The sequence below is a fragment of the Bubalus kerabau genome, chromosome 21 (assembly GCF_029407905.1).
Source record: "Bubalus kerabau isolate K-KA32 ecotype Philippines breed swamp buffalo chromosome 21, PCC_UOA_SB_1v2, whole genome shotgun sequence".
Taxonomy (NCBI): Eukaryota; Metazoa; Chordata; class Mammalia; order Artiodactyla; family Bovidae; genus Bubalus; species Bubalus kerabau.
Window position 1 is genome coordinate 7,385,393 of NC_073644.1, and position 27,092 is coordinate 7,412,484.

A 27,092-nucleotide genomic window follows, 5' to 3' on the forward strand; every position below is an offset into this window, starting at 1 on the left:
GACAGTGCAGAGCAAATCTATCCAGATCTATCAATTTGACATGGAGGATATCAGTAATGGCAGTACCTACTGATAGGTTTCTGTGGTTGCCGTCTTAAAAGCTTTGCTATGTAAGTGAGTTGATTTGATTCTCACGGTATCATAGGGGAGCTCCTGGACCTACCAGAGGAAGTGTAAAGAATGAAACTCCACCTTGTTCCAAGCTTTGACTTTGTTCAAGGTCACACACTGTAGAACCACTGCTGGGACCGTTTAAGGCGTAGTGCTCGTGAGTCTCTCAAGCCTCTGTAGGCTCTGACCTTTGCATAAAAGGCATCACTCCATCAGCAGTATCTTTAGGGAAGCCTTCCAGTGAAGGAATGGGCTTAGTCAGATGAACTTATAAATGATTTGGATGAGCTTTGCATGAGAGCTTATCACGTGTTGATTTCATCACTCCCCTTTTCCTACCTGAAGCTAAACCCGTCAAGTTCACTGTGTGAACAGGAGGCACGTGGCTTTCCCCCGTCTTCCTTGACAGATTTGTCAGTTCCATTCTAAAACCCAACTGGGGCCCAATGCTAAGTGGTGATTCAAACTTGTCTTAACGCTGAAGCATCCCTGGGTCATTATCTAACAGATAATAAGCAATCAAAAAATGCATATTGTCTTTTACAGTGCAGCTCTTTGGAGGATCTTTGTTGTTGCTGGTGCTCACCACACCCGAGTAGTGCATTCCACTCATGGTAGCAACGAAGGTGGAGGAAGGCAGGCCAGCGAGTTTCCATGCAGAGTTGTTAGCATGTTTGGTGCAATGCATGTGCTGGGCGTGACAAAATAACCTCTGTTCACTGTTTCAGGCTTAGCTTTCTAGTGTGCCAATAACACTTCACCTTAAATGGACTATTACATTTGTTTCAGAACTGATTATGTCTTTGTATGTCTCTAATAGCTAAATAATGTTTTCACATTGTCCAGTTACCTCTTGTAATCCTTGTTCATTTTACTTGCCTATACAAAATGTAAAAACTAATCTTGCAGTAGTTATGAATACTTTTGTAGTCTCTTGAGATTTAATGTTGCTTCAAAAGATAATGATTGTGAAGTTTTCTATTTGAATGACTGTGTTTTTCCCTCCTCCTGTGTCAGGAATCTTAAAGGCCATGTCTCCAGGTTGGTGGGTGTCATAACTGCTTTGCCTGATTTTCCCCTGGAAGGTTTCTGCCTTTTTACGGGAATGTCTTTAATGCGCTTTGCTGTGTGTAGCATTGCCTTGCTGCAGATCACTGAACGTTCGCTAATGCTTTTTTATCTTGTGCTTTGGGAAACTACAGCTGCATTATTTCCATCTACCCTCCTGTGAGGCACTAATGCTTTGCTGGTGTGGAGCTTCAGGAGTGCTTCTTAACAACTTTTCAAGCCCGAAAAAGCTTACATCCTACTTGGCCTTGGTTACCCCATTGTTTGGGGCAGACTGTGTCTTCCCAGAGCCATCTGCAGCTCATTTTCATGGTACTGATAAGAAAGACCTCTCTCAGAAGGTGTTGGAAGGTAAACCAGGAGGCAGCTGTGAATGCCCCTGGCATCTGAGGATTTCTTGGTGGGTGACGGTGTGATGTCAGCCTGCGAGGCTGCCAGTTTGTTTGTTTTTTTTAAAAAAAAAAAAAACCTGCCAGAGTTAAAGAGGACCAGGAAAGGTGGTCCAGGCTGTTACAATTTAAATGCCACTTCTTTTTTTTTTTGACACTTTTTTTTAATATAATCTGGGTACACTTTTACTTCTATGAGATTTGATGAAATAACTGATGTTTTATTGAACATTTCATTCCTGCTTTTGAAGAATGAAACTGGTCCCCTTAAAGATAATGATACATTTTTTGTATGTATAAGTGATACCTGTGTTCAGTTTCTACATTAAGCATTTAAATGTCTGTCATGTACAGAATTAGGTAGCCTATTAATTTTTAACATTTTCTTGCAAATTTTCGAGGTTATGTTTGTAAGTAATTTAAATAGAGACCCTTCTTAAATTTTTTTTTCTTCTGAAAAAATGGTGAGTTTGGGTATATTAGTGAAGATTATGATATCATTTTCCCTTCAGACTTTTTTTTTTTGAAGAATGCATTGAATAAGACTAATGAATTGAATAAACTGTTGTGATCTTATTTTAAAGCAGGTTATAGTCAATTGAATGAACGTTCAGATATTCCCTTTAACTTACCTTTTCTTGTGTTTCAGGAAAGTATTATTACTACCATTGATTCAAATCCCAGGTATGTGGTAGTTTTCTTTAAAAGTATGACCGATCAGAAGGCTCCTAGAATCAGAGTTGGGCTAGAGGGTCTCTCCCCACACCCGAGGCATCTCTGTTGCTTGAGCTCCCACCATGCTCCTCTCTGTGGACAGGTCGGGGTCCTCTCCACTTAGCACCCAGACTACCCAGGGCCTTCCTTCCTAAACTGTCAGATGGCTCAGACATTTCAGACAACCCCACATCTCACCCTGCTGCCACACCTCCCTGGAGGAGCAGAGCAAACGGAGGAGGCTCCTTCTCCCCACTGTGGGCTGGACAACCTTTCTATCTTGAGGCGAACATTCCATATCCTTCCTCATTTGATATGTGGCCAGTTTCTTAAATTGTCATGATTATATCTCCCTAAGCATGGTTCGGTTTTCCCCTTGTCCCTTTTCTAGTCTGTCCTGAAATTGAACCCAGTGATCCAAGTAATAGCTTGAGTCACTTGTTCTAGGCACTTGATTTCTTCATATAGTTTAAGATCATATTGATAGTCCCAGGTGGCTCAGTGGTAAAGAATCTGCCTCCCAAAGAAGGAGATTCAGGTTCGATCCCTGGGTCGGTAAGATCCCCTGGAGGAGGAAATGGTAACCCACTGCAGTATTCTTGCCTGGGAAATCCCATGGACAGAGGAGTCTGGTGGGCTGCAGTCCGCGGGGTTGCAGAGTCAGATGCGACCTAGCACGCACAAGATCATCCTGACGTTTTTGGCTGTTCTACCATCCTGACTTATGCACTGCTATCAAATACAATTTTTGGACCCAAGCTCGAAGCCACACACTCCTGCCTGTTATATTCCGCCCTAAGTTTGCTGCCCCCAGGCTGCTCATATTCTGGTACATTCCCCACAGTATTTCCTCTTGCTTTTCCCTGAAATGTCCATCTCCTCCTAAATGGAAACTGAAAACCTACCAAATTACACTCGTAATCCTTTTGCAATTTAAATCTTGATTTCAAACTTGCTGTTTGTGAAGAGTATTAAAGGACAGGAAGTTTATGACAGAAACCATCACGTGTGTGTCAGCTGTTACCTGCTCTTTCTCCCGATTCTAAAAGTTCATATCTGTATTAATGATCTTTCCAGCCCTGCCCCTGATTAATCTGTCATTTATAGTATATCAATGTGTTGGGACTGAACAGTATATAAATTAGGATTTTTGTGAATTCACATCTATGGACTGCAGATTCAGTCATTTGGGCATGCTATTTCTTAACATGTTAAACCTACTGCACACAAGTAGCGATTGGATTTTCTAACCAGAATCACAGAATGTTGAGCTGTGGTGCTGGTAGCAACCTTAGTAACCGTGTGCTTCACATCCCTTAGCTTTGCAGCTTGGGGCACACGATTTGCCCTTGGCTGTGGAGCCTGCTGATGGCTTTCTTTAAATGAGAAACCTGCTCTTCTGCTTCGCAGTTCAGTGCCATTGTTAACTTATGGGTGTACCTAGATCAATACCTGTTTACTTTTCTGAACTTGTGATATGAAACCCAGAATTGATGTCCTTTGGATAAGTCACTAGTCCTTGGTGGCATTTGTTGAGGGAGTGATTCATAGCTGTTTGTATAAAATCATAGAAATAGATCTAAGTGGGACTGGAAGGGCATTCAGTTTCTTATAAGGCTGGAAGGGTGGAGCAGTTGTCCTGGTATACCAGGACATGTGTTATACCAGGACATATGTTGTACTCACTTCTCTTTTAACAATTTAGAGTGAGCTTTTCATCCAGAAAGGTTAGAGGGGTAATAGAACACTCCATGGTGACTGTCATGGTAAGGAGACGGAGCAGAGTTTTGAGTCTCCTACGTGGAACATCACGCAAGCGTCATTGCTCTTTCTTTCCAGCTGGTGGACCAACTGGCTGATCCCAGCTATCTCAGCGCTGGTTGTAGCCCTGATATATCACCTCTACACTTCGGAAAACTAAACACATTCTCAGAAGCCAATGGAAGAAAAGACTGCTTTGGTCCAGGGGGAAAGAAGCCACCACTCTTAACTTCGACTGACAAACCCTTCACCTGAAAATAATCTGAATACACCTATTTTCCTTTCCTCCTACATTAGACACAAAACAAACCATAACTGTTCCATTCTTTCAACTATTGAACTTCTAAAGTGTGCCTTCTTATTCACCAACTTTGTTTTGCTGTTCCATCACTACATCATTTGCTTATTGTGGACATGATCTTTTAAAACATACCACCATGCTGAGCTGTCTGTTGGGTATATAATTGTCTTTAATGTTTAGAATCTGATTACTTGGCGGTCATTTAATGCGCTCATCTTTCAGACCCAAGTTGTCCGAGGTAAGGAGAGGTGTCCTTGGGTCGTTTCTTGTGCTGCTTCATCTAATTGAATCATCAGATTTTGCATGTTTCTAGTGTAGGTTTTTTTTTTTTTAAGAAGGCCCAGAAATAATAGCTTAAAGATTTCTAATAATTGTTCTACAAAAAAACAATCGGATAGATGATAAAAAGAGCAAGTGGCCCACAAGACCTAGAAAAAATACTCTATCTCGTCTTTGATTAAAAACACCAGCAATGTCAACAAGAAGCCTAAGAACCATGAGAGAACATTGCTGCTGTCCCATCTCTGAGCTTAAACAGTTTGCACAAAGGTTTTGATTGCACAGAGATTCTCAGCTAACAGTTTCTCAGGTTTTACAGACTCTCCTTCAGAAGTGAAAACTGGTTTTCTGCCCCCATAAGGAAATCTTGATTCCTGAGTCTGGGTTTTTTTTTTGTTTGTTTGTTTTTGGGTGGGGGGGCGGGAATCTAATCAGCATTTATAGAATATTTTCTTCTACTACACCAAAATACACATTTTTAAGCTCAGACGAAAGTTTGATTGAGGTAGACAAGATTGTGGGTCACAATTCAAAGAGAAGAAATCCTACAAAGCATTTTCTCAGACTGCAAATCAATGGAGCTAGGCAGTAATGGAAAAAAGAAAAAAAGCTGGAAATATCAAAATATTTGCAGGTGGATCTACACACTGCCAAATAGCATGTGGGTCAGAGAGGCCCAGACAGTTTTTAAAATGTCTTGAACTAGTGATTCACTAATTTGTACAAACACACACTTGAGATGATGGGACATTCGGAGTCTTGATTTTTGAAGAAATTTAGCTCTGGTGACAGGCCCCGGGGAACTCTGGTGTGACTCTGATTCAACCATCCCATTCTTGTTTATTCTCTACCCTGTGCTTTTTTTCCCTCTCAAAAGACTTGAGAGATGAATTTATAGACTCGAAATACATCATAGTTAGTGATGATTGTCTGTTGGCGTGCTAGCCGACTGACGAGCCATGGCATTCATCAGAAATATCTAAAGCACATTCTTTAGATATGTTTAAATTTCAGAACATACGTAGATTTTTATAATCAATGACATGTACCACCCTCTGCCTCTTTTGTGACTGGAGGTTAGAGTGAGTGTTGGAGGGCGGTGGGGGAGGTGTCTGTATCACATGGGAAAATGCCTGGCAAAGGACTCCTTTGTTCAGATTTTAATAAACATGTTCCTGGAACAAAACTCATGCCTCTCGTGATGGACTTGAAGCGCCCGCCCTCCCTCTGCATGTTGGTGCATCCACAGACAAGCCAGCAGGCTCTGCCGTAACGTGCCGTCATTACTGTATAGTCACAAATAGGTCAGCTAAATAAAAGTAACCGTGGACCTTCACCCTGCTTTTTGATGCTACCTATCAAGGGTTTCCATGCCGAGTCCCCCAGTTCTTCCTCTGGGATAGTGGAGCAATTGGTTCACGGCTCCAGATGTGGTTTTCAGCATGATCATGAATGGTGTATCTGGAAATAAACAGTATAACCAAAGCGATTGAGGCAGGACCCCCATCCCCGGCCCCCAGCCCCATAGCTGGTTCCTGTGAAGCTTGAAATGACCACCAAACTCACACTCCAGTGAATTATTTGTATGTCCCTCATCTGGATCGCTTAGAGAGAAGCTTGCTTTAAATTAGGATGAGGATGAGATACTTGGAATGGGAAATCTGGGCAGAGTGACTGTGATTGCATTATTTACCGTTAAAAGCCGTGTCCTGTCCGTGTGCAGAATCTGTGAAGCTGGGTCGCCCCAGCCTCCAACGCCTCTTTCTGCTCTGCCCTGGCTGCTGTGTCTTCACTGTCACCTTATCTGGAAGCCCAGTTTGGTTTGGCTGCATATCAGGGTGGGGAGCTCTGGGGCCGGGGGTCCACAGTCGCCCTTAGAGATCAGGGTCCACTCCTGTGCCACCAGCATTAGCAAAGACAAGCTTTCATATCACCCCTGCCCTCCGCGAGCCTGATCACAGCCCTGGGAGGAGTGGGCGTGGAAGAGAAGACGTGATGGCAGGCATCGGGCTGGATTTCCCCGTCTGCTGTGTCCAGCTGCCGGAAGGGTGGACTGACTGGGGGGAGGGCAACCGGAGAGGAAGCTGTTTTATGCAGGAAGCCTGTCCTCAATCTCTAGAAACTGTAGAAAGCGATTCAAGGGATTCCCTTGGGGACTGGAGGAGGGGCGGGGGGCTCACCTGCAGGCATGTTTTGTAATCAACAGTTGTTTGAGAACCTGAAAGATCTCGCAGTCATTCTCTAAATTCTAAGACATAAATCACAGTCTTAATTTGTTTTTTTGAAAAGTCAAACATGAACCTTTCCATCAAGATAGAAAATGAATCCAAGTTGTGGGTGGCAATGATCATCTCTCAAGGAAAGTCCTAAAAAAATGGAGAAATAGGTAACCTTGCATTTTGCTTCTGTCCGCTGTTGCCTCATGCCTAAGTATCTTCCTAGTTATTCCACTTTCCTAGTGAGGTTGATGATGCAAAGAACGCTTAAGTCGTGATAATCACCCCTGTGAACTTTGAAGGCAGAATTTCTTAAATAAAGGTTAGCTGTTAAGGAGGGTGAACGGGCAGCAGGTCTTTCTGAGCCCATGGCCAGTTTCTGCACCAGGTGGTATTTGGCTTTTCCAACTAAAGTTGGCTCAAGGATTCAGGTTGGCGGTGAAACAGTTATACTTTTGGGGTAGGGCTGTGAGTGGACTGCACCATTCCCTTAAAGAAAGAAACAAGTGAGACAAAAAAAATTTTTTTGACAGTTTCATTTTTTTTTAGTTCTGTTACTGCAAAAATGCTAAAATTAATGGTGAATGCATGCTGTGCATTTATCTATAGGTTCAATACATAGACAATAAAAATATTCAGTCAAGGGGAAGTACAATTAATTTTTTTTTTAACTTTACAATATTGTATTGGTTTTGCCATACATCAACATGAATCTGCCATGGGTGTACACGTGTTCCCCATCCTGAACCCCCCTCCCACCTCCCTCCCCATACCACCCCTCTGGGTCATCCCAGTGCACCAATCCCAAGGCTGCTTGGAGACAAAATTTTAAAACACTTATTTATATTTATTTATTTGGCTGCAACAAATCTTAGTTGGAGTTTGTGGGATATAGTTCCCTGACCAGGGATTAAACCCAGGCCCCCTGTATTGGAAGCTCAGAGTCCTAGCCAATGGACCACCAGAGAAGTCCCCAGGTGAAACAAGCTTGCTTATATCTGCAGCTAACATCCTCCAAAAAAAGGATACAAAAGGTACAACTGCAAAAATTGTTTACCTTCAAATAATTTAAGAAACCATTAAAATGACATTTTAGATAAGAAAATTCTATTTTTTTAAATATGCTTAGAGCCATGGAGGAATTGTGGTAATAACTGAACAATTAGAAAAGTTCTAGTAGAAAGAATTTAAAATTCACATGATATGTCTAAGTAACATTGATCCTGTGGTGAACATTCAATCACTTTGAAAACTCTTGTTTCATTGTCCTTATATTTTATTCCTAACTGAATTTATTTCACCTTTATGATTATGCTTGTCATGTGATAGCTCTTCAGGAAGAAGTCATCTGAGAATTGTCAGATGGACATATTTAATACAAGTCATAGCATTGCTCTCACATTCACTTTCAAGAACACAGTTCAAGAACACAGTACAAGGTTCATAATTATTTTGGAAGAAAACATAGGCATAGTTCTTGATGATTTTGGAGTAGGTGATCATTTCTTAAATAGTGATACCAAAACCACAAACTACAAAAGAAGAAATAAACTGAATTTCTTCAGAATTAACAACTCTGTGTTTTAAAGGACCCCATCAAGCAAATGAAAAGACTACACACAGAATGGGGGAGAATATTTGCATATCATATATTTAATAAGGGACTTCTAAGGAGTACGTCAAGGCTGCATATTGTCACCCTGCTTATTTAACTTCTATGCAGAGTACATTATGAGAAACACTGGGCTCCAAGAAGCACAAGCTGGAATCAAGATTGCCGGGAGAAATATCAATAACCTCAGATATACAGATGACACCACCCTTATGGCAGAAAGTGAAGAGGAACTAAAAAGCCTCCTGATGAAAGTGAAAGTGGAGAGTGAAAAAGTTGGCTTAAAGCTCAACATTCATAAAAGTAAGATCATGGCATCTGGTCCCATCACTTCATGGGAAATAGATAGGGAAACAGTGGAAACAGTGTCAGACTTGATTTTTCTGGGCTCCAAAATCACTGCAGATGGTGGCTGCAGCCATGAAATTAAAAGACGCTTACTCCTTGGAAGGAAAGTTATGACCAACCTAGATAGCATATTCAAAAGCAGAGACATTACTTTGCCAACAAAGGTCCGTCTAGTCAAGGCTATGGTTTTTCCAGTGGTCATGTATGGCAGCGAGAGTTGGACTGTGAAGAAAGCTGAGCACCAAAGAATTGATGCTTTTGAACTGTGGTGTTGGAGAAGACTCTTGGGAGTCCCTTGGACTGCAAGGAGATCCAACCAGTCCATTCTGAAGGAGATCAGCCCTGGGATTTCTTTGGAAGGAATGATGCTAAAGCTGAAACTCCAGTACTTTGGCCACCTGATGCGAAGAGTTGACTCATTGGAAAAGACTCTGATGCTGGGAGGGATTGGGGGCAGGAGGAGAAGGGGACGACAGAGGATGAGATGGCTGGATGGCATCACTGACTTGATGGACGTGAGTCTGAGTGAACTCTGGGAGTTGGTGATGGACAGGGAGGCCTGGCGTGCTGCGATTCATGGGGTCGCAAAGAGTCGGGCATGACTGAGCAACTGAACTGAACTGAACTGAAAGAATTCTTACAATGCAATAAAAGATAATAACTCAGTTGAAAAATAAGCAAAGGATCTGACTGTACATTTCTCCAAAGATGATGTACAAAGCCAATGAGCACATAAATTAGTTGATTTCAACCAGCATTAGTCATTAGGAAATGGAAGTCAAAGCCACAGTGAGATACCACTTCATACCCACTGGGAAGGCCATAATAAAAAATCTGATGGTGGCAAGTGTTGACAAAGATATGGAGAGATTGGAACCCTTGTGCATTGCTGGTGGGAATGTAAAATGGTGCAGCCACTGATGAAAACAAGACGGCAGTTCCTTAAAAAGTTAAAATATTCCTATGCTAAATCATATTGGAAAAGAATATGAAAAAGGGAATGTATATATAACTGAGTCACTTTGCTGTATGATAGAAATTAATACATCGTAAGTCAATTATGTGCGTGTGTGCTCAGTCATGCCTGACTCTTTGGGACTCAATGGATTGTAGCCTGCCAGGCTCCTCTGTCCATGGAATTTTCCAGGCAAGAATACTGGGGTGGGTTTTCACTTCCTACTCCAGAGGATCTTCCTGACCGAGGGACTGAACATATATCTCCTGCATCTCCAACACTGGCAGGCAGACTCTTTACCACTGTACCACCCTATACTTCTGTTTAAAAGAAATTAAACATAGAATTACCTATGACCCCAAAATTCAATGTGTTCAATTAAATTGAAAACAGGTACTCATACAAAGGGACTTTCCAAGTGGCACAGTGATAAGGAATCCACCTACTAAACAGGAGACATGAGTTTGTTCTCTAGGTCAGGAAGATCCCCTGGAGAAGGAAATGGCAACCCACTCCAGTACTCTTGCCTGGAAAATCCCATGGACAGAGGAGCCTGGTGGGCTACAGTCCATGGGGTTACAAGAGAGTTGGACACAGCTTAGCGACTAAAACAACAGAAAACTCATACAAAAACTTGTACATAAATGTTCACAGCAGTGTTATTCATAATAGCCAAAAAGTTGAAACAACCCAAGTATTTGTTCATCAACAGATGAATGGATAAAAGATGTTTTATATCCATGCAATGGAGGATTATTGGATGATAAAAAGTGCTGTGTATGTTACCACATGGCTGAATCCTGGGAACAGTGCGCCGAGTGAAAGTGGCCACAAAAGGCCCTACTGTGTGCGACTCCATTTATATGAAGTGCTCAGAACAGGCACATCTGTAGAGACAGAAGGGGTTGCCTACGGCTGTGGAGAAGTGGGGAGTGACCGATAGTGCATATGGGATTTCTTTTGGTGGTAATGAAAATGTTCTAAAATTGATTAGGGTGATAGCTACACATATCTGTGAATGTATCAGTACTAAAAAACGTTGAATTATGCGGTTTAAAATGGGTGAATTGTATGGTGTGGGATTATAATATAGGTCAATAAAGCTGTTATAAAAATTCAGCGCGGGGCTTCCCTGGTGGCTCCGTGGGAAGGAATCCCGTGGACATGGGTAATGCAGGAGACATGGATTTGATCCCTGATTCGGGAAGATCCCACATGCCATGGAGCAACTAAGACCATGAGCCACACCTGTTGAGCCTATGCTGCACACGGAAAGCCACCGCAATGAGAAGGCCGTGTGCCGCAACTAGAGAAGGCCCGCACAGCAGCGAAGACCCAGCACAGCCAAAAAAAATAAAATTATAAAAAAAATTCAGCACAAACAGCCCCTGTTGTTGTTCAGTCGCTAAGTCCTGTCCAGCTCTTTACTAATTCAGGGACTGTAGCCCACCAGGCTCCTCTGTCCATGGGATTCTCCAGGCAAGAACACTGGAGTGGGGTGCCATTTCCTCCTCCAGAGAATCTTCCCCACCCAGGGATCGAACCCATGTCTACCTGCATCTCCTGCAGTGGCAGGCGGATTCATTACTGCTGGGCCACCAGGGAAGCTCAAACACCTTCTGCCTCCAAGACATTGGTCTTTTCACGTGTCTGTCGTCTTGGAAGCATCCGTCCGGTCATGCCAGCTTTGGGAGTCACTCGCATCGCACTCACACACTGCATCACTTCCTGAAATCAGCACTCTGGTAGAAGTGGCCTCTTGAGAGATGTGGGGTGTGAAGACAGAGAAAGGACTCTTTCTTTTTACTTAATATTTTGTTCTCTTATGTTTTTTGAATGAAAATGTATAACTTGTGCAGATAAAAATAAGAAACAGCTCTATTGGTCTGTCTGTTCTCTACTCAAAGCCACCTCCCTTCTCTACCTCCAGTGTCCCCGCCTTAGTGCAGGCCTTCAGCTCTTCTCTTCTGAATGTCTGCTGCAAATGCTCCCTGCCTTTTCCTGCTACTAGCTCTGTTCCATGGTGTATCCTTTAAGCCTTGTCCAATTCATCGGACAGAGGAGGTGTCTGTTGACTGATTAACTAAACTAATAAATGACTGAGGTCCCTTAGCTGGTCTCCCACCTCACATCTCTGTTTCTAATCTTTTGTTTGCTTTATTATATGGTTCTAAAATACCACTTTGATGTCACTCTTGCACAAAGGCTTTAGTGATGGCGCTAAGTCTAAGGCAGTGCTGAAGGCACCTGGCAGGGCTGCTCTTCAGCCTGTAAGGATATTAACTTTAAGAACTGCAGCCAGAAGGCTCCCAGTTTTGTATACTGGAGCCCAGGTGTGTTTTTGCTCAGGTGTGCAGTCGTGTCCTACTCTTTGTGACTCCAGAGACTTGTAGCCCACCAGACTCCTCTGTCCAAGGGATTTCCCAGGCAAGAATACTGGCGTGGGTTGCCATTTCCTCCTCTAGGGCATCTTCCTGACCCAGGGATCGAACCCGTATCTCCTGCATCGGTAGGCAGATTCTTTACCACTGAGCCACCAGGGAAGCCCAGGTATGTTTAGGCTCTAGCAGTTTCTCAGCAATGACAAGAGGTGGAGAAAGGTGTTATCTGACAAAGCACTGATATTCTTAGCATGTCAGAACCAGTTGGCCAGTGAGGTTAGTACCTAGCCCTGGAGCCTGTCCAAAAGATGGAGGGTGAGGGAGGCTGGAAGGTTATCAGGTGCAAACAGGAGGGCAAGGCTGCTTACACACCCAGAGGTCAGGGAAGTTCTGTGCTCTTGGAGCTGAGTTTGATTAACTTCTGCTAGTTACTGTTTATCTATGCTGAGCTGCAGTATCTCATGACTTCAGCAAAGCCACCCCAGACCTAAGCCTGTAAACTCTTCCAAGCTGGTAAAGTTTACTTGGCAGTAAGCCCTCCCTAAAATCCTTCCTTTTAACAAAAAGCTGTAGGTTTTAAGGGCTCTGAGTGACACTTTCCTTCTGGGAAAACTGATTATTTGAGTATTCAAGACTTACCACTGAGGCCGATGATAACTAGAGAAAGCATATTTCTCTTTCCTCTTGGTGTGAGATTGGTCATTGATTTACCCCTAGACAGTGAAACACTGGATATCTCATAGGAGAATTCCCAACAGATACAACTGGGAACAGCTCAATGTTTTTGGCTAAAGTCCCTGGTGGTTCAGACAGTAAAGAATCTGCCTGCAATGCAGGAGACCCAGGTTTGATCCCTGGGTCAGGAAGATCCCCTGGAGAAAGGGAGAAGGGAATGGCTACCTACTCCAGTATTCTTGCCTGGAGAATACCATAGACAGAGGAGCCTGGTGGGTTACGGTCCATGAGGTCACAAAGAGTTGGACGCAACTAACACTTTCACTTTTCATAAATTAGAACAAAACGCTTTAAGGGAAATCATTGCCTTTATCTCCAATGCTGTGACTGCTTATTATGTTTCAGAATCATCTCTTCTGCTCATTATGCCCATTCTTGATTTGTTCTTTACTTTTCAAGTTCAAACTGGATTCCGTAACACTTTCATCTCTCTCCTCATGAACCTGCTCCCGCCCGAGTCAGTGTGTAGCCCTCTTCACTTATGTCCCTCTTCCGTTTAAAGCTGAGTCATGTCCAACTCTCTGTGACCCCATGGACTGTGCACCGGCTCCCAGAGTTTGCTCAGACTCATGTCCGTTGAGTTGGTGATGCCATCCAACCATCTTATCCTCTGTCATCCCCTTCTCCTGCCCTCAGTGTTTCTCAGCATCAGGGTCTTTTCCAGTGAGTTGGTTCTTTGCATCAGGTGGCCAAAGTACTGGAGTTTCAGCTTCAGCATCAGTGCTTCCAATGAATATTCAGGACTGATTTCCTTTAGGATTGAGTGGTTTGATCTCCTTGCTGTCCAGGGGACTCTCAAGAGTCTTCTCCAGCACCACAGTTAGGAAGCATAATTTCTTGGGCATTCAGCCTTCTTGATGGTCCAACTCTCACATTTGTACATGACAGCTGGAAAAACCATAGCTTTGACTATTCAGACCTTTGTCGCAAAGTGACATCTCTGCTTTTTAATACACTGCCTAGGTTTGTCATAGCTTTTCTCCCAAGAAGCAAATGTCTTTTAATATGCTTTTAACTATAGCCCTGGGAAACACAATTCAAGTGCTTCCAGTAATACAACCCAGATCTGTCTCTTAGGAGACCAGCCTCATCCTTCTCTGCAATGTGATATGGGTAGGATTGACCCAACTCCTAAATCCAAGATGATTAATTTTCTTGAGCTAAAAAAAAAAAAAAAAAAAAATCCCATCTCTTGGCCACAGTGGGAAAATATTTTGCACTATCAGAACCAAAGAGGCAGAAGAGCTGTTTGCCAGTGATAATGGGGAAGTGAAACTCCTTCCCTCCTCTGTGTGTGCTGTCAGAAGAGACTTTCTCTTCTCCTGAATGATAGATGTAAAAGTAGATGTCATGGGCTGCTGTAGCCATTTTGGCATCATGAGGTATCTTGGGTCCTACTGGGGTGGAGACTCATGAGGTCTGGAGATGAGCCTGTCCCCATGGAAGAGAGATTGAAAAGACAGAAAATCTGCATTCTTAGAGACACTGGCTGAGCTGCGGGATCATGCCTCTCTTTCAGATCTATCATGGGGCTTTTCTTGAGGTCAGAAGCCTATGGTATTGCTGATAAATTGACAGATGTTGACCTATAAGAATGGCAGTTTCTTTTGGTTCATCCTGAGAGTTGACATTCACAAATCCCTTTGAATGTCTAAGTCAGTCTGAGGTGAGCTGTAGCTAAGACAGGCTGGAACTCAGAGCCTCACACCGAGGAGAAGCTGGGCGCTGACCACTCCAGGACACCTCTGTGGTGCTGTTGCTGCTACTGGGCCCCCTGCTGCTGACACCCAGGTGACACAGAGATGCACCGGTTTGCTCTGTAGCAGCGATGGCCATAGGCTGCTTGGTGGACGCCCAAGGTGGGCAGATGAGGGCAGGCTCGGACTAACCGACCCCAGGTTTCTGAGAGTCCCTGCCCGGGAGAATTTGATTCAGAGCAGATCTCAGCCCAGCTCGGTGACTTGGAGTGAATTCACTGGCAGGAGTCCTCCTCCATTTGGGGAACGTCCTCAGACTCAGAGGGTGAGGGGGACGACAGCTATCTTTGAGGAGAGTCGTGTCTGCCATGAATGTTGCCTCCTCTTAAGCATCTACGTGCTAAGTCACTTCAGTCATGTCCAACTGTATGACCCCATGGACTGTAGCCCACCAGGCTCCTCCGTCCATGAGATTCTCTAGGCAAGAATACTGGAGTGGGGAGCCATGACCTCCTCCAGGGGATCTTCCTGACCCAGGGATCAAACTTGCATCTCCTGCGTTGGCAGGCTGGTTCTTTACCATTAACACCACCTGGGAAGCCCAGTTGAAAACAAGTGCCTTCTGGAAATGTATTAGGATGGATGGCGGGGCCTCCAGGTGCCCGCAGCTTTTTCAACTCTAAGTTAATACTTGGGAAAAGCCAGAAGGGATTTCGGTGCAGTGAGGTAAGTCGGGCCAACACCAAACTTGCTGGCTGAAGGAAGGTTTTGTGGGTTAGACCGTGCATACGTCAGACAGTTGATCTTTCCTCCTCATATTGCTCAATAACTTGAGACTGTAGTTAATTAGTTAATTAACCGTAGTTAATTAGTGTTATTAACTCATGGTGTTTCCTCAGGGAACAAGCATTTGCTTAACTGAGGGAAGAGTAATCGGTAAGTCCGAGTCTACACACCTCCTGCTCCTCCGTCACGTGTGTCTGTTTTTCTGATTTCTCCTGACAGCGCCTCCTCCATTCCTGGCCGAGCTGACGGGGCCCCAGGCAGGTGGGGTACCCTGTGGGGCACTGCACCCTGGCCTCCTCACTCCTGCCCCTTGCCAGGGTGGGAGCTGATGTCCAGGAGGGATGACGCCTGCTCCATAAGCCAAAGAAGGCAAGTCCTGGGCTTTTCTTGGTCCAGCCAAGGTCTGTGGAGGCTCTAGCACTTCTTGCTCTTCCAGTCATCAAAGGGTGGCTTGAACCCAACCACAGGGTGAAACGCATTGTAGACAAAGCCTCCGAGCCCTAACATTTCAAATCAAGAATTCTTTGGATTTGCGATTTCATGGTTCTTTCCCTCAAGGCAGGGAAATTGAATTAAACTCGTTTATTAGTCGAAGATGGTCCCCTTGCTCTCGATGACATCAGGTTGTCTGTTTCTACACTCTGTCTCAAAAAAAATTTGCCTATGCTCCTTACTGAGACAAAGCACACAGGAGACAGCTCAGCTTGTTGGTGTGCTTCCTGCCAGGCAATCTCTTGCATTGCCAGGGCTGACCACCAGGGGACTATTAAAGTCTTTAACCACCTTATTCCTGTGCGTCGTACTAAGTCGCTCAGTCGTGTCTGACTCTTTGTGACCCCATGGACTGTAGCCCGCCAGGCTCCTCTGTCCATGGGATTCTCCAGGCAAGAGTATTTGAATGGGTTGCCATTTCCTTCTCCAGGGGATCTTCACTACCCAAGGATCGAACCTGTGTCTCCTATGTCTCCTGCATTGGCAAGCTAGTTTTTTTTTTTTTTTTTTTTTTTACCAGTACCGCCAACTGGGAAGCCCAGTTTATTCCCAAGGGGTCAAAACAAAGAATTGCAAAGAATTATACTGTTAAAGTGAGAGTCAGATTCCAAGCATCTGTCAGTGTTCCCCTTTCCCAAGTAGAGACAGGTTCCTAGAATTCAGCAGTGTTTGACAGTCACATGAGATGAGTCTTTTCATTGTAACCTTTTCTCCTTAAAGGCGGAACCAACTCCTTCCTTTGCACTGTTTAAGCTGCCTTTGATTCTTGTGTGGGCAGAAGAGAAGAAAATGATGTATTTAATACCCAGTGTGCCTGATTTAACAGTTGTCCTTAAGTATAACCAAATGAGAAAATAATAAAGCGACCCTGCAAACTGTAGCCCACCAGGATCCTCTATCCATGGAATTCTCCAGGCAAGAGTACTTGAGTGGGTTACCATTTCCTTCTCCATGGGATCTTCCCGATCCAGGGATCAAACCCAGGTCTCTTGCATTGCAGGCAGATTCTTTACCAACTAAGCCACCAGGAAAGATCCCATATATATATATTTAAATAAGCGTATATTAATGTGATGTATATACGTGTGTGTGTCTTTCTCCCAGCTTCCGGGGGTTCACTGGCTCCGATGGCCTTGGTCCACAGAATCATCACCCCATCTCCGCCCTTGTCTTCACAGTATTTACCATGGGTGTGTCCTCCCAGGCCATCTGGTGAGGACACCAGCCACACCGGATGCGGGGCCAGCCTGCTCCAGCTTGACCTTGCCTTGGCTAGTTGCTTCATTTCCAAACAAGTTCATGCTGGGGGTTAGGACTTCAATATATGAAGTTGGGGAGAAATCACTGCACCCCGACCTGCTGGTAATGTTAACACTGGGCCAGAATTTCAGGGAAACTGTGACCCAGGGCCCACGTTTTTAACTTTTTAGAGCAGAAAAGTGATGTGCCAGAAATTGGTTTTACTTCTCGTTGGGGGAAGAAAAGCAATTAAAATGAAATGTCTACTAGATCCAGACGGGCTCGTCTGTCCTGGGAAAGTGGCACCGGGGCAGCGTCCAGAACCAGCTCGTGCAGGAACATGGCTGGAGGCAGCCGGTCCAGATGTCGTCTGGGGAGGGGGCTTTATAAAGCTCTTCAGTGTGGGCAGCTTGGAGGTCATCCGACTCCTTGGGCTCTGTCTGCTCCTACATGTATGTCCTTACGAAAGCCAGGGGAGCCGAGAGCAAGGCCAGGAGAAGCACAGGACCTGACATGAGCTGTGATGGAGAAACGGCTCCCGGGCGAGCAGGGGCACTGTGTGTTTTGCACGTGAAGCGCAAGGACCTGGCAGTGATGACAAAGTGAAGTTATACCAGAGTTATCACAGCTCAGGCATGCAGAAATGGAGTCGGACCGCCCCTGAGGATCTGGACTCAGACACATCTCTGCACCGCTGAGAGCCTCAGCCATCTGCTATGAACTGTACCAAGGACACCACCAGTCACTCCTGCCGGCTGCAACCTGACCATCTCAAAGTCCCCTCTTGAAACTCTGAACCATTGCAGCCCCCCGCCAACCCTGACTTAACAAGCACCCTCACTTCTTGCCAGATCCAGTGATACTTCTTGATAAATAACTCTTGTAACTGAAATCTTGTGGGTTTTGCCTTTATAGACTTCCCCTGCTGTTTTTAGTCTGGCAGAGTGCGATCCAGGTACTTCTTGAACTTGTGTGTCCACGGCTGCAGTCCATGGCCTGCACAAACTCCAAAAGCAAACACCTTTTTGGAGACACAAACTCCAAAAGCAAACACCTTTTTATTTCTATCAGGTCTCAGTTTCTGAAATATTGGTTGACAGTAGATGGGAGCCCAGAATGAAACGCTGTGACTGTCATGGATAGTTTCGGCCTTGGGTGGTTTTGTCAGGGTCTGCTGTTCCTTCTCAGTTGAAAACCTCTTCCCTGCTTGGCAGTGCCCTTCCCTGCCTTCCCAGTGCACATGACTCAGCACCTTCTGGAAGGACAGCTTGGCCAAAGGTGCTGCGAGGCTTGTGGGCAGAGTCAGGCAGGCCTGTGGGCACGTCTGCTCTGTGCAAGTGTGGTACAGGCTTGTGTCAGCTCCAATCCCAAGGTCACTAGTCAAGTGATCTAATTTTCAGTCTTTACCTGGGAAGAAGAGGCGTTTGCAATAGATGTGACACTGTGTAAATAGAGCCTCAAGCTCTCTGTTGAGTCTGTGATGAACAAAGATTTAGAAGTCACACCTCCTCACAGCTGGAGCTCCCCTGGCACTGGCACTTCTCAGGCCAGCACTGCAGCAGACTCAAACAAACAGGCCTCATCAAAACTTCCTTTCCACTCCAGGCTGACTCTGTGGGGCAGGAGCTGAGTCAGAGCATGTCAAAGAGAAGGTGTGGGAGTGAGTGCATGCGATGGAACCCGGGCTGAGAGCCTGGGGCAGGATCAGAGACATCTCTAGGGGACCACGGCTCCCTGTTTATTTCTGACCGTTGTCTCCTTTTGTGCCATTATTTGCCCAGTGAGTTTGTCCCCAGACCTTGTCTTGACTTCTGGACGGTCTGCTTTGCGTTTTCCAGTACAGATGCCGGGAGGACCTGTGTGCGTCTGCTAACTGTCGGCTACCGACTCTGCAGCTCCTGGATGAGCCCTCCTGGGTCGGGTGATCTCTGTGTCCAAACCGTGGCCCTGGTTGCAGAGCGCAGCCCTAGTGCGTCTTGGCGGTGATGCACTGCCGCCTTGCGGGTACTTTGGACACGTGCCTGGACCCTTTTTGTCTTCTGGCAAAACCGTCCTCAAGCATTTAATGTATTGAAATAAATGTTACTCTTTAATTATGAACTGCTTCCATTTTATTTTCCCTTCATATTAGATTGAGGTTATTATGATGATTCTTTCCGAGAGTGTGTAAGTGCTATCATCTAGGAATTACTTCAGGCTAAGACAGCATCACAAACCTTAGTTTTCAAAGAGTGCATATGGGGTCTGATTTGAGAAGGAAATAGTGACCCACTCCATCCAGTAGCCTTGCCTGGGAAATCCCATGGACAGAAGAGCCTGGCAGCTACAGTCTGTGGAGTTGCAAAGAGTTGGACATGATGTAGCAACGAAAACAACAATTAGGGTCTGATAGCATTGAGAACCTGTAACTCCCATGTCTCCTAACATATAAATATAAATCATTTCATTCCAAAGAACGATTGCATCTTTCCTTATATTTCCGATGTTGACCCTAACTTTGAGATGCCTGTCAGGTTTTGGGGAGACTCTTCCACCAGAATCGACACGTAAGTAGTGAGCCCATGTTCCTGCACAGTGGGTGCAGATGAAAGGCACAGGTGTGGGATGTGAGACAAGCTCCTTGCAGCCACTCTGCTGAGCTCAAGTGGGGAAGAGTGCACCCGGGAGCCAGGTGAGCCAAGAGCCTTTGGCAGAGACTGCATACCCGTTTGATTTTATCTTATCAGCCAGGTGTTTATTTGCTCTGGATTTCTGCTCCGTCATCTAGACCTTGGATAGAACCCTTGGTCACACATTATCATGACCTCTGGTTCAGAGTGGGTGTGATTTGCTGGACTGGGGAAGAGCCGCGGACGCATCTGGTGCAGAATTCCGTCCCTCTGCTACATGGCATTCTCACATTTGCATTCCCAGAGCCTTCTCACTCGTTTCTGCGATTCTATGGGGCAACACGCGTCAGTCCCTAAACTGAGCACCCCCTGCCCTTTGTGACGACCCCCATCCGTGCGCCCCAGCGGACACCTGCACCCCCCGTTCTCAGCCGCTCGAGGACAGTGCTTGATTCCTCCCCTCCTTGCCCCGGCGACAAGACTCCTGGCCAGCAGGAATATCACTGCCGGTCATCTCGCCTCCCTGGGAATGCCACAGGCGCACTCGTGGGTCACCTTTCCTTTCTCCACATCTCTCCACAGAGCAGAGTTTGTGTCAAAGTTTACCCCGTGCACACCAGGTCGAGGTGCTGCTTCTGTGAACCACAAGCGACCTTCCTGTTGGTTTGAGGTTCAAACCACCCACGACGGTTCTCTCAGCCCCAGGCGTCCCCGATGGGGCAGCCCTGCGGGGTGGCCCCTCTGCCGCCCCAGAGCCTGCCTCTGAAGTGTGCGAGTCACCCTGACAAGCCTGTGAGGAGGCGGGAGCCCAGACAGTCCCCGGGCGTGCAAGTCCTTGGGGTGGGTTCCAGCATTTCCTCCGTGCCGTCTGTGCCTGGCTGAAGCAGGCGGCCATACCTGCCGTTTCCTGACCGCTGTCTGCTGAGCATCACGCCTCCATCCTTTCACTCCAGCCTCACAGCAACCCTGCAAGCCCACTTAGCCTCTCACAGAGAAGGACAAGGAGATTCAGCAAAGCTCAGGGACTTGCAGAAGGTCACTCAGCTCGGAGGACCCACGCGTGTGTGTCTTAAGTCACTGCTCTGGCTGTGTGCAGGCTTCTGGACCTGGCTCTGCTCTCGGCATCCTGCCCCCTCCGGTTCCCGGTATCTCTGTGCTCCTTCCACCCTGTCCTGGCTCATAGGAGCTCGTACACTTATTGTTTACTGGTAAAGGAACCGTGGTGAACTGCTTTCTAGAACAGTGGCATCGTAAAGACCTCCAGAGCTACAGTCCAAGGAGACGTGAAAGAGTCGGACATGACTTAGCGACTGAACAACAACAACAAAAAGTCTCCAGACACTGGTGGCCTGGAGAATTCCATAGGTTGGTCTGGATAGGGCAGATGTATAATTTTCAGTTGTGGGGGGCTTGATAATCTGTACTTTGTTGTAGCTACACCTGTGTGCTTATTTATATTGAAATTATATGTGCGAGAAGAATGTGATGGGTTAAAAGCTATGTCCTCCGGAAAAGACATGTTGGAGTCCAAAGCCCCAGCACCTCAGGATGTGACTTTATTCAGAAATAGAGTGGTCGCAGATGCCATTGTTAAGATGTGGTCTACTGGAGCAGGGTAGGCCCTGATCCAGTATGATCAGTGTCCCTATAAGATGCTCTCAGGGAGACAGACTGAGGGAGAATGCCTTGTGCCGGTGAAGGCAGAGAGAAAGCGATGCAACCGTAAGCTGAGGAAGACAAAGGCTGCCGCAGCCTCCTGGGCTGGGAGGCAGGCCCCTGCCCTGCTGGGCTCAGACGGGGCACAGCCCTGCCCACACCTCAGTTTTGGACTTTCAGCCCCCAGCGCTGCCAGGCAGTCTGTGTCTGTTGTTTTCAGCCCCTTTGGTGTGTGGCCTCTTGTGACCAGCATCTCCAGGAAACTAGATCAGGGGAGAAATGGGGCGGTGCCCCGTATGAGACGCCGGGTTAAGAGAGGCTGACCCACCCTGGTTCTCCCACATGCGTGTCCGTGTGCCCATGGGCCTTGGCCTCATAGCATACCCAGATATTTAAACAGTAGGAAAGATTCAAGTAAGCCTGTTAATTAAATAAGAATGCACATTGAAAGGCGATCGAAAGGGCATTCAGGTTTGTTTGAAAGGTTGTAAAATGAACTGAGGCGTGTTTTCATTTGTTGGCGATAAGAATGGTGGTAATGTGATGCTTTCTGTAATATGAACCAGTGTAGAGAGGGCAGAGGATCAGAAATGCAGGCTGGCAGCCGCATGGTGGACGCCCATGGAAAGGCCCTCCCTTCATAGCTTTGGAAAAGAAGACTTGGGCTTTCCTGTGACCAACGTACACCAGTTCCTTGGTCCCCACCTGTCAACTACCGGCGGGGACCGCCTTCTGTCAGCTGAACCCACGTCAAATTCCTAGAGGCATTTTCCTGAGTTAGGAATGCCTCCTTCTTCCTGCCCCTTTGTCTGGGCTTTTCTCATCTGCTGAATGGCCCCCACGGGCCCTTTCAATCATACTTCTTATCACCATGTCACCCACTGGGTTAACCACGCACTGGGTTGCTGGGGAATTTCTCCTGGACTAATTGTTTCTCATATATTAAGAGTTAATCTGGCAATCGGCCATATCCAAGACATGGGAATTTCTATAAGAACCCAGTTTCTTCAACAAGTAAATGGAATTAAAAAGGAAGAACTATTACTGGTTAAAATACTCGTAAGAGATAGACCCATCATGTTTGCTGAGATTTTAATTTAGATCAAGTATGAAAAGACACTTTTGAGATAACTGGAGAAGATTAAGCATAGACTGGGCATGTGTGCTGTGTTCAGTCTCTTCAGTCATGTCCAACCTCTATGGACTGTAGCCTGCCAGGCTCCTGTGTCCATTAGAGAGGGTTGCCATGCCCTCCTCCAAGGGAGCTTCCCATCAGCTGGGTACTATCAGATAATTAGATTATTGCTTTTTATTTTGTTGGAGATGATAATGGTGTTGTCCTCAGTTTTGGAGATGCATATGAAAATATGTCTAAAGTTTGCTTTAAAATTCTCTTGCCAGAGCGTATGGGGGAGCAAGGGGTGTGGACAAACCAAGAACGGTGGGTGAGGCCACACGGGTTCTTGCGTGGTTGTGTGTGCTTGAAATTTTTCAAAAGACAGTGGTTTCAAAAGCACAATGAGCCATGTGATTTTTTTTTTAAGGTTTTCAAAATGACATTTATTTCTTAGATGTTAACACATGCACAATAGGAAACCAAACAATACAAGAAGCAAAAAACAAACTCATTCATAAGCACAAGCAGTTTACCGTTTGGTGTGTCCCTCTAGGTCTCACTTGTGTATTTTCACAGCTAAGCATCCATTTTTATGTAATTAAGACCATACAGTTATGGATCATGCTGCTTCACATATCATGAATATTTACCGTCTCAAAGCCCCAAAGCTATGAGTATCCTGAAAACCAAGAGTACTCTTGGAGCTAGATGTAGTCCAGTCCTTACTCTCTGAAATGCTGGAGGAGGGGTAAGAGGAAGGCGAGGGGAAGGGCTCTTGGCTAATATTCCCACATCTAGAAGACAGTTTAAGGCTGCAACCATAGGCCTGTGTGTGCCTTTTTGTAAAGTATCTATGTTTATTGTGGACAAGGGCTACATGCTCTTTGGTGCCAGGCTGCCGCAGAGCGTCCGTGGGCATCCTTGAATTCATCTCATCGACATGACGGCAGAGTGCTCCCCGTGGTTTCCATGAAGGTCCCAGAAAGTTCACTGCTCTGTTTTTTAGTTAAAGTATGCTGGTGGCTTGCTGTCCAAGGTCACGGGAAAGATTCAAACCCTAGTGACCCATATGGGGTTTCAGATATTGACAGCTCCATCCTGGAGGGACGTTTGATCCTGGCGATATGTGTGCAGAGCCGCACCCTTTGCACCGGAAACCCAGTCGTTTATCACAGTGTCTGTATCGATTTTCTCTTCATCTGAACTCTAGGACCCTTTGTTCCTGGGAGAGAACTGTGTTTTATGATGCTGGTTCTGATAAAAGCTGACCCTTGGAAAGGACATCCCTAAGACAGGGATGCACGAATTTGTCCAGTCATTCAAGACGTTGTTGAGCGCTGTGTCCATCGAAGGGCCTAGGAGCAAGTACGCCTCGGAGCAATGAGCACACCCGCACCCAGACCTTGGTGTCGAGTACTATTTCCCACCAAAAGGAGCCAGCCGGACTCCTCGTAGAGATGGCTGTTGTCAGAGCTACGACGGCGTAGACTGCATGAGTGTGGGATAGCATATGCCACAAAATGAGGAGCGATTAAAAATCAAGATGGGGCGTGTTGAAAGGACACGGGAGCCGACTTGATGGGATTTCATCGGCCAAATCTAGCTCAATTTCAGCAGCCAATTAAGCACAGTAAAGACTTATTGACTATTTAAAAAATAGCAACCTTCAGGCCATAATGATAATTAAACGATAAATAAATGGGAGAGAAAGGAGGGTTACAGGAATGCCCAGTGCTGGCTGGTGACGTGTGAGGAGTGTCAGCCATGGGCCATCGTGTGCAGCCGTCATGGTAAAGATGGACTCAGGCAAGAATTCCTGCTGGATGCTGAGTCTAAGGGGAGGTTTGTGAAGATCAGCACACGTGCACCCTTTGCAGGGGAACCAGTGGGACCATGTGTATGTGCTAAGTCACTCAGTCGTGTCCGACTCTGTGATCCCATGGACTAAAGCCCCCAGGCTCCTCTGTCTGTGGGATTCTCCAGGCAAGAATACTGGAGTGGGTTGCCATTCTCTCCTTCAGGGGATCTTCCTGACCCAGGGATCAAACCTGGATCTCCTGTGTCTCCTGCACTGGCAGGCAGGTTCTTTACCACTAGCACCACCTGGGAAGCCCACAGAGGAACCACGCTATAGGAACTGGGTGACGCCTGATGGGCATTGTCAGAGAGGGTCCAGAGGCCACTGCACGTCTGCAGGGAACACAGCATTGCTTATGTGGCTCACCGGCAAGAAAGGTGTCCAGCCCTAAATGAGAGCAATTCTATTCAAAAGGGAGGAGGAAATTATTCTTCAGAAACCAAATACCATGAAAAAAATTTTTTTTTTTAAGCTGCTGGAATGTTCCAGGGTAAAGGTGACTAAGGAGACACGGTAGATGAATGAAGTACCAGATCCTGGGCGCTCGCTGTGCTGGACGGAAAAATCCATAAAGGGGGTCTGTTGGCAAAATCAGAACCTGGATGGCACCCTGGCGGGCGAAGTGGCGAGAGAGAATGCAGTGTGTCTCCCGGTGGCTGCGGGATGTCATGGTGGGCCTGGGTCTGCCGCTTGCACTGGGTCTCCTGTGCTTGCCGGAGCTGCGGCCAGGAGCCAGGACCGCCCTGCCCAGCGTGGGTCTGCACCCCACGCTCCACTCCTCTGACCCCCTCGTCGTGTCTCTGTCCTTCCCAGCCAAGCCCCAGCCAGGCCGCTCTTCTTCTCCAGGACTCCCTGAGCCACCAAAAGGTGCAAACTGCTCACTCTTACCTAGCAGATCAGCCACCGGTTGGTGAGCTAAAGGATATTTTCTTCTAGCACATTTGACATTTCTTTGGTGAGTAATGACTTGCTTCCCTGGCTTTGTTTTTTATGAGTGAGTCTCTTCTTTCGATGTCCTGGGTTGTCAACATATTTGTTTCTGAAATGGCATTTCTGATGCAGAAAGTGTATATAAACGGAGCGTGTGGTTTTCATTAATAAAATGGTTGTCTTTCAGCAATGTTATCATCACTGGACCAGGCTACAGCACCCCTCACTTAGGGTGTCCACACTCGTCCAGGGAAGCTGGGGCCTGTACTTTCTGGAGAATGACTGGGCATCACAGGAGATATTCCCCGGTGAGGAGGCCTCCATGATATTAAGTCTTTGTAGAGGCCTGGGGCTCCCAAGCCTAGGAAGAGCAGAGGGCAGAGGGCAAGTAGCTGGCCACATCCTCCTAGCCTCCCTGGCCGCTTCTCCTTGGAGCTGTTGGCTCCCTGCGTTCTCTGCCTCTGGGATGTTCTCTGGCTCTGCCTTGGACCGTGGCTGGCCAGCTGGTGGGGCTTAAAGCGCCTGGGAGGCGATCTCCTAGGAGCGGCTCCATCAGTGAGGGCTGGAGTGGGGGGCCAGCGCCTCCCCTTCCTCCTGTCGGCAGGGGACGGGCTGGAGTGTGCCCCATGCCCTCGCTGAGCCCTGATGTCTGCACCCTGTCCCTCCTCCACTGTCACAGCCTCGGCTGCCTGTCTGCCCTTCCCTGGCTCACCCCCCACATGCACTGCTTGTTCTCGTGGGCTTGTCCCAGGATCGGCCTCCTGGGACCTCCTAGCCCAGTTTCAGATCACAGGCTTCGATGGCAAAAACCCAAGCTCACGAACTCAAGTTCCATCCAATCTGTGTCTGTGCCAATGTTCACTGAGTTATCTTTTCATTTTCCTTTTCAGAATAGTCTTCTAAGGAAACCACTCAATAAAATCTTAATTCATATTTAAAAAGATATCATAGGGCATATTAACCTACTTAAGAAACATTTCTGAAGTTAAAAGCAAGGATGGGAGCTTCCCTGGGGGCTCAGGAGTGAAGAATTCCCCTGCCAACGCAGGAGACATGTGTTCGATCTCTAGTCTGGAAAGATTGCACATGCCTCAGGGCACCGGGAGCTACCACCACTGAGCCCATGTGCCACAAGTGTGCCCTCGAGCCCACGCCCAGCAACAAGGGAAGCCACCTCAGTGAGAAGCCCGCTCACTGCAGCTAGAGAGCAGCCCCAACTCACTGCAACTAGAGAAAAGCGTGCAGAGCAACCAAGACCCAGCACAGCCAAAAAGAAATAAATAAAGCCAGAATGTTCATATTAGCCCTTATACAGTGCTAAGGCATAATGCTATGTCATATTATTTTATGACAACGACAAGCCATCTATAAATATTCTTCCAACAAATATTTTAGGAGTTATACTTCTCAGCTGTTGGGTTATTTAGAAATCGATTTCAAGGACTGTTAATTTGTGACTGCTTCACATATATTGCCTGGTGGATGGAAGATGCCAGCAGAACTTGAGCACGTGGCACATCACCTTTGGAACTATAGGAATCGTCAGTCTCTAGAAAGCGTGATGACTGACCAGCACCTTCTCCTCATTGGTGCTTTCATCTATTGAGCATGTATTTTTCAAGTGCTGCTCCCTGTTGGAACCACTCGTTTCTAGAGACCCGGAGCTGTGAGCACCTAGCACAGGTGGTGGGCGGGTGCAGGCAGGGAGGGCGTGGGACCCCTGCCGTCACAGACGTTCGCCCCGTGTTCCGAGAGAGCCCAGGACGAGAGCCAGACAAGAGATAAATAAATGTGCGTGACACGTAGGATTCGAAGTACTGTGTGCTTTCTTCCCAAAT

General features: G+C 46.5%; 1 protein-coding gene across 7 annotated transcripts in view; it reads left to right on the top strand.

Annotated features, from left to right (window-relative positions):
* The window catches only part of LOC129635759 (cytochrome b5), a 58,233-nt gene extending 39,049 nt beyond the window's left edge, over window positions 1-19,184 (top strand). For 2 of the 7 annotated variants that reach the window (XM_055558898.1, XM_055558897.1), the window contains exons 4-6: window positions 2,218-2,252; window positions 15,573-15,722; window positions 18,923-19,184. In XM_055558898.1, coding sequence (XP_055414873.1) covers window positions 2,218-2,252; window positions 15,573-15,722; window positions 18,923-19,070 — 333 coding nt within the window. In that variant the 3' untranslated portion in view covers window positions 19,071-19,184. The other 5 variants (XM_055558900.1, XM_055558901.1, XM_055558903.1 and 2 more) reach the window with 5 other exon arrangements.
* The last annotated feature ends 7,908 nt before the right edge of the window (window positions 19,185-27,092 follow it).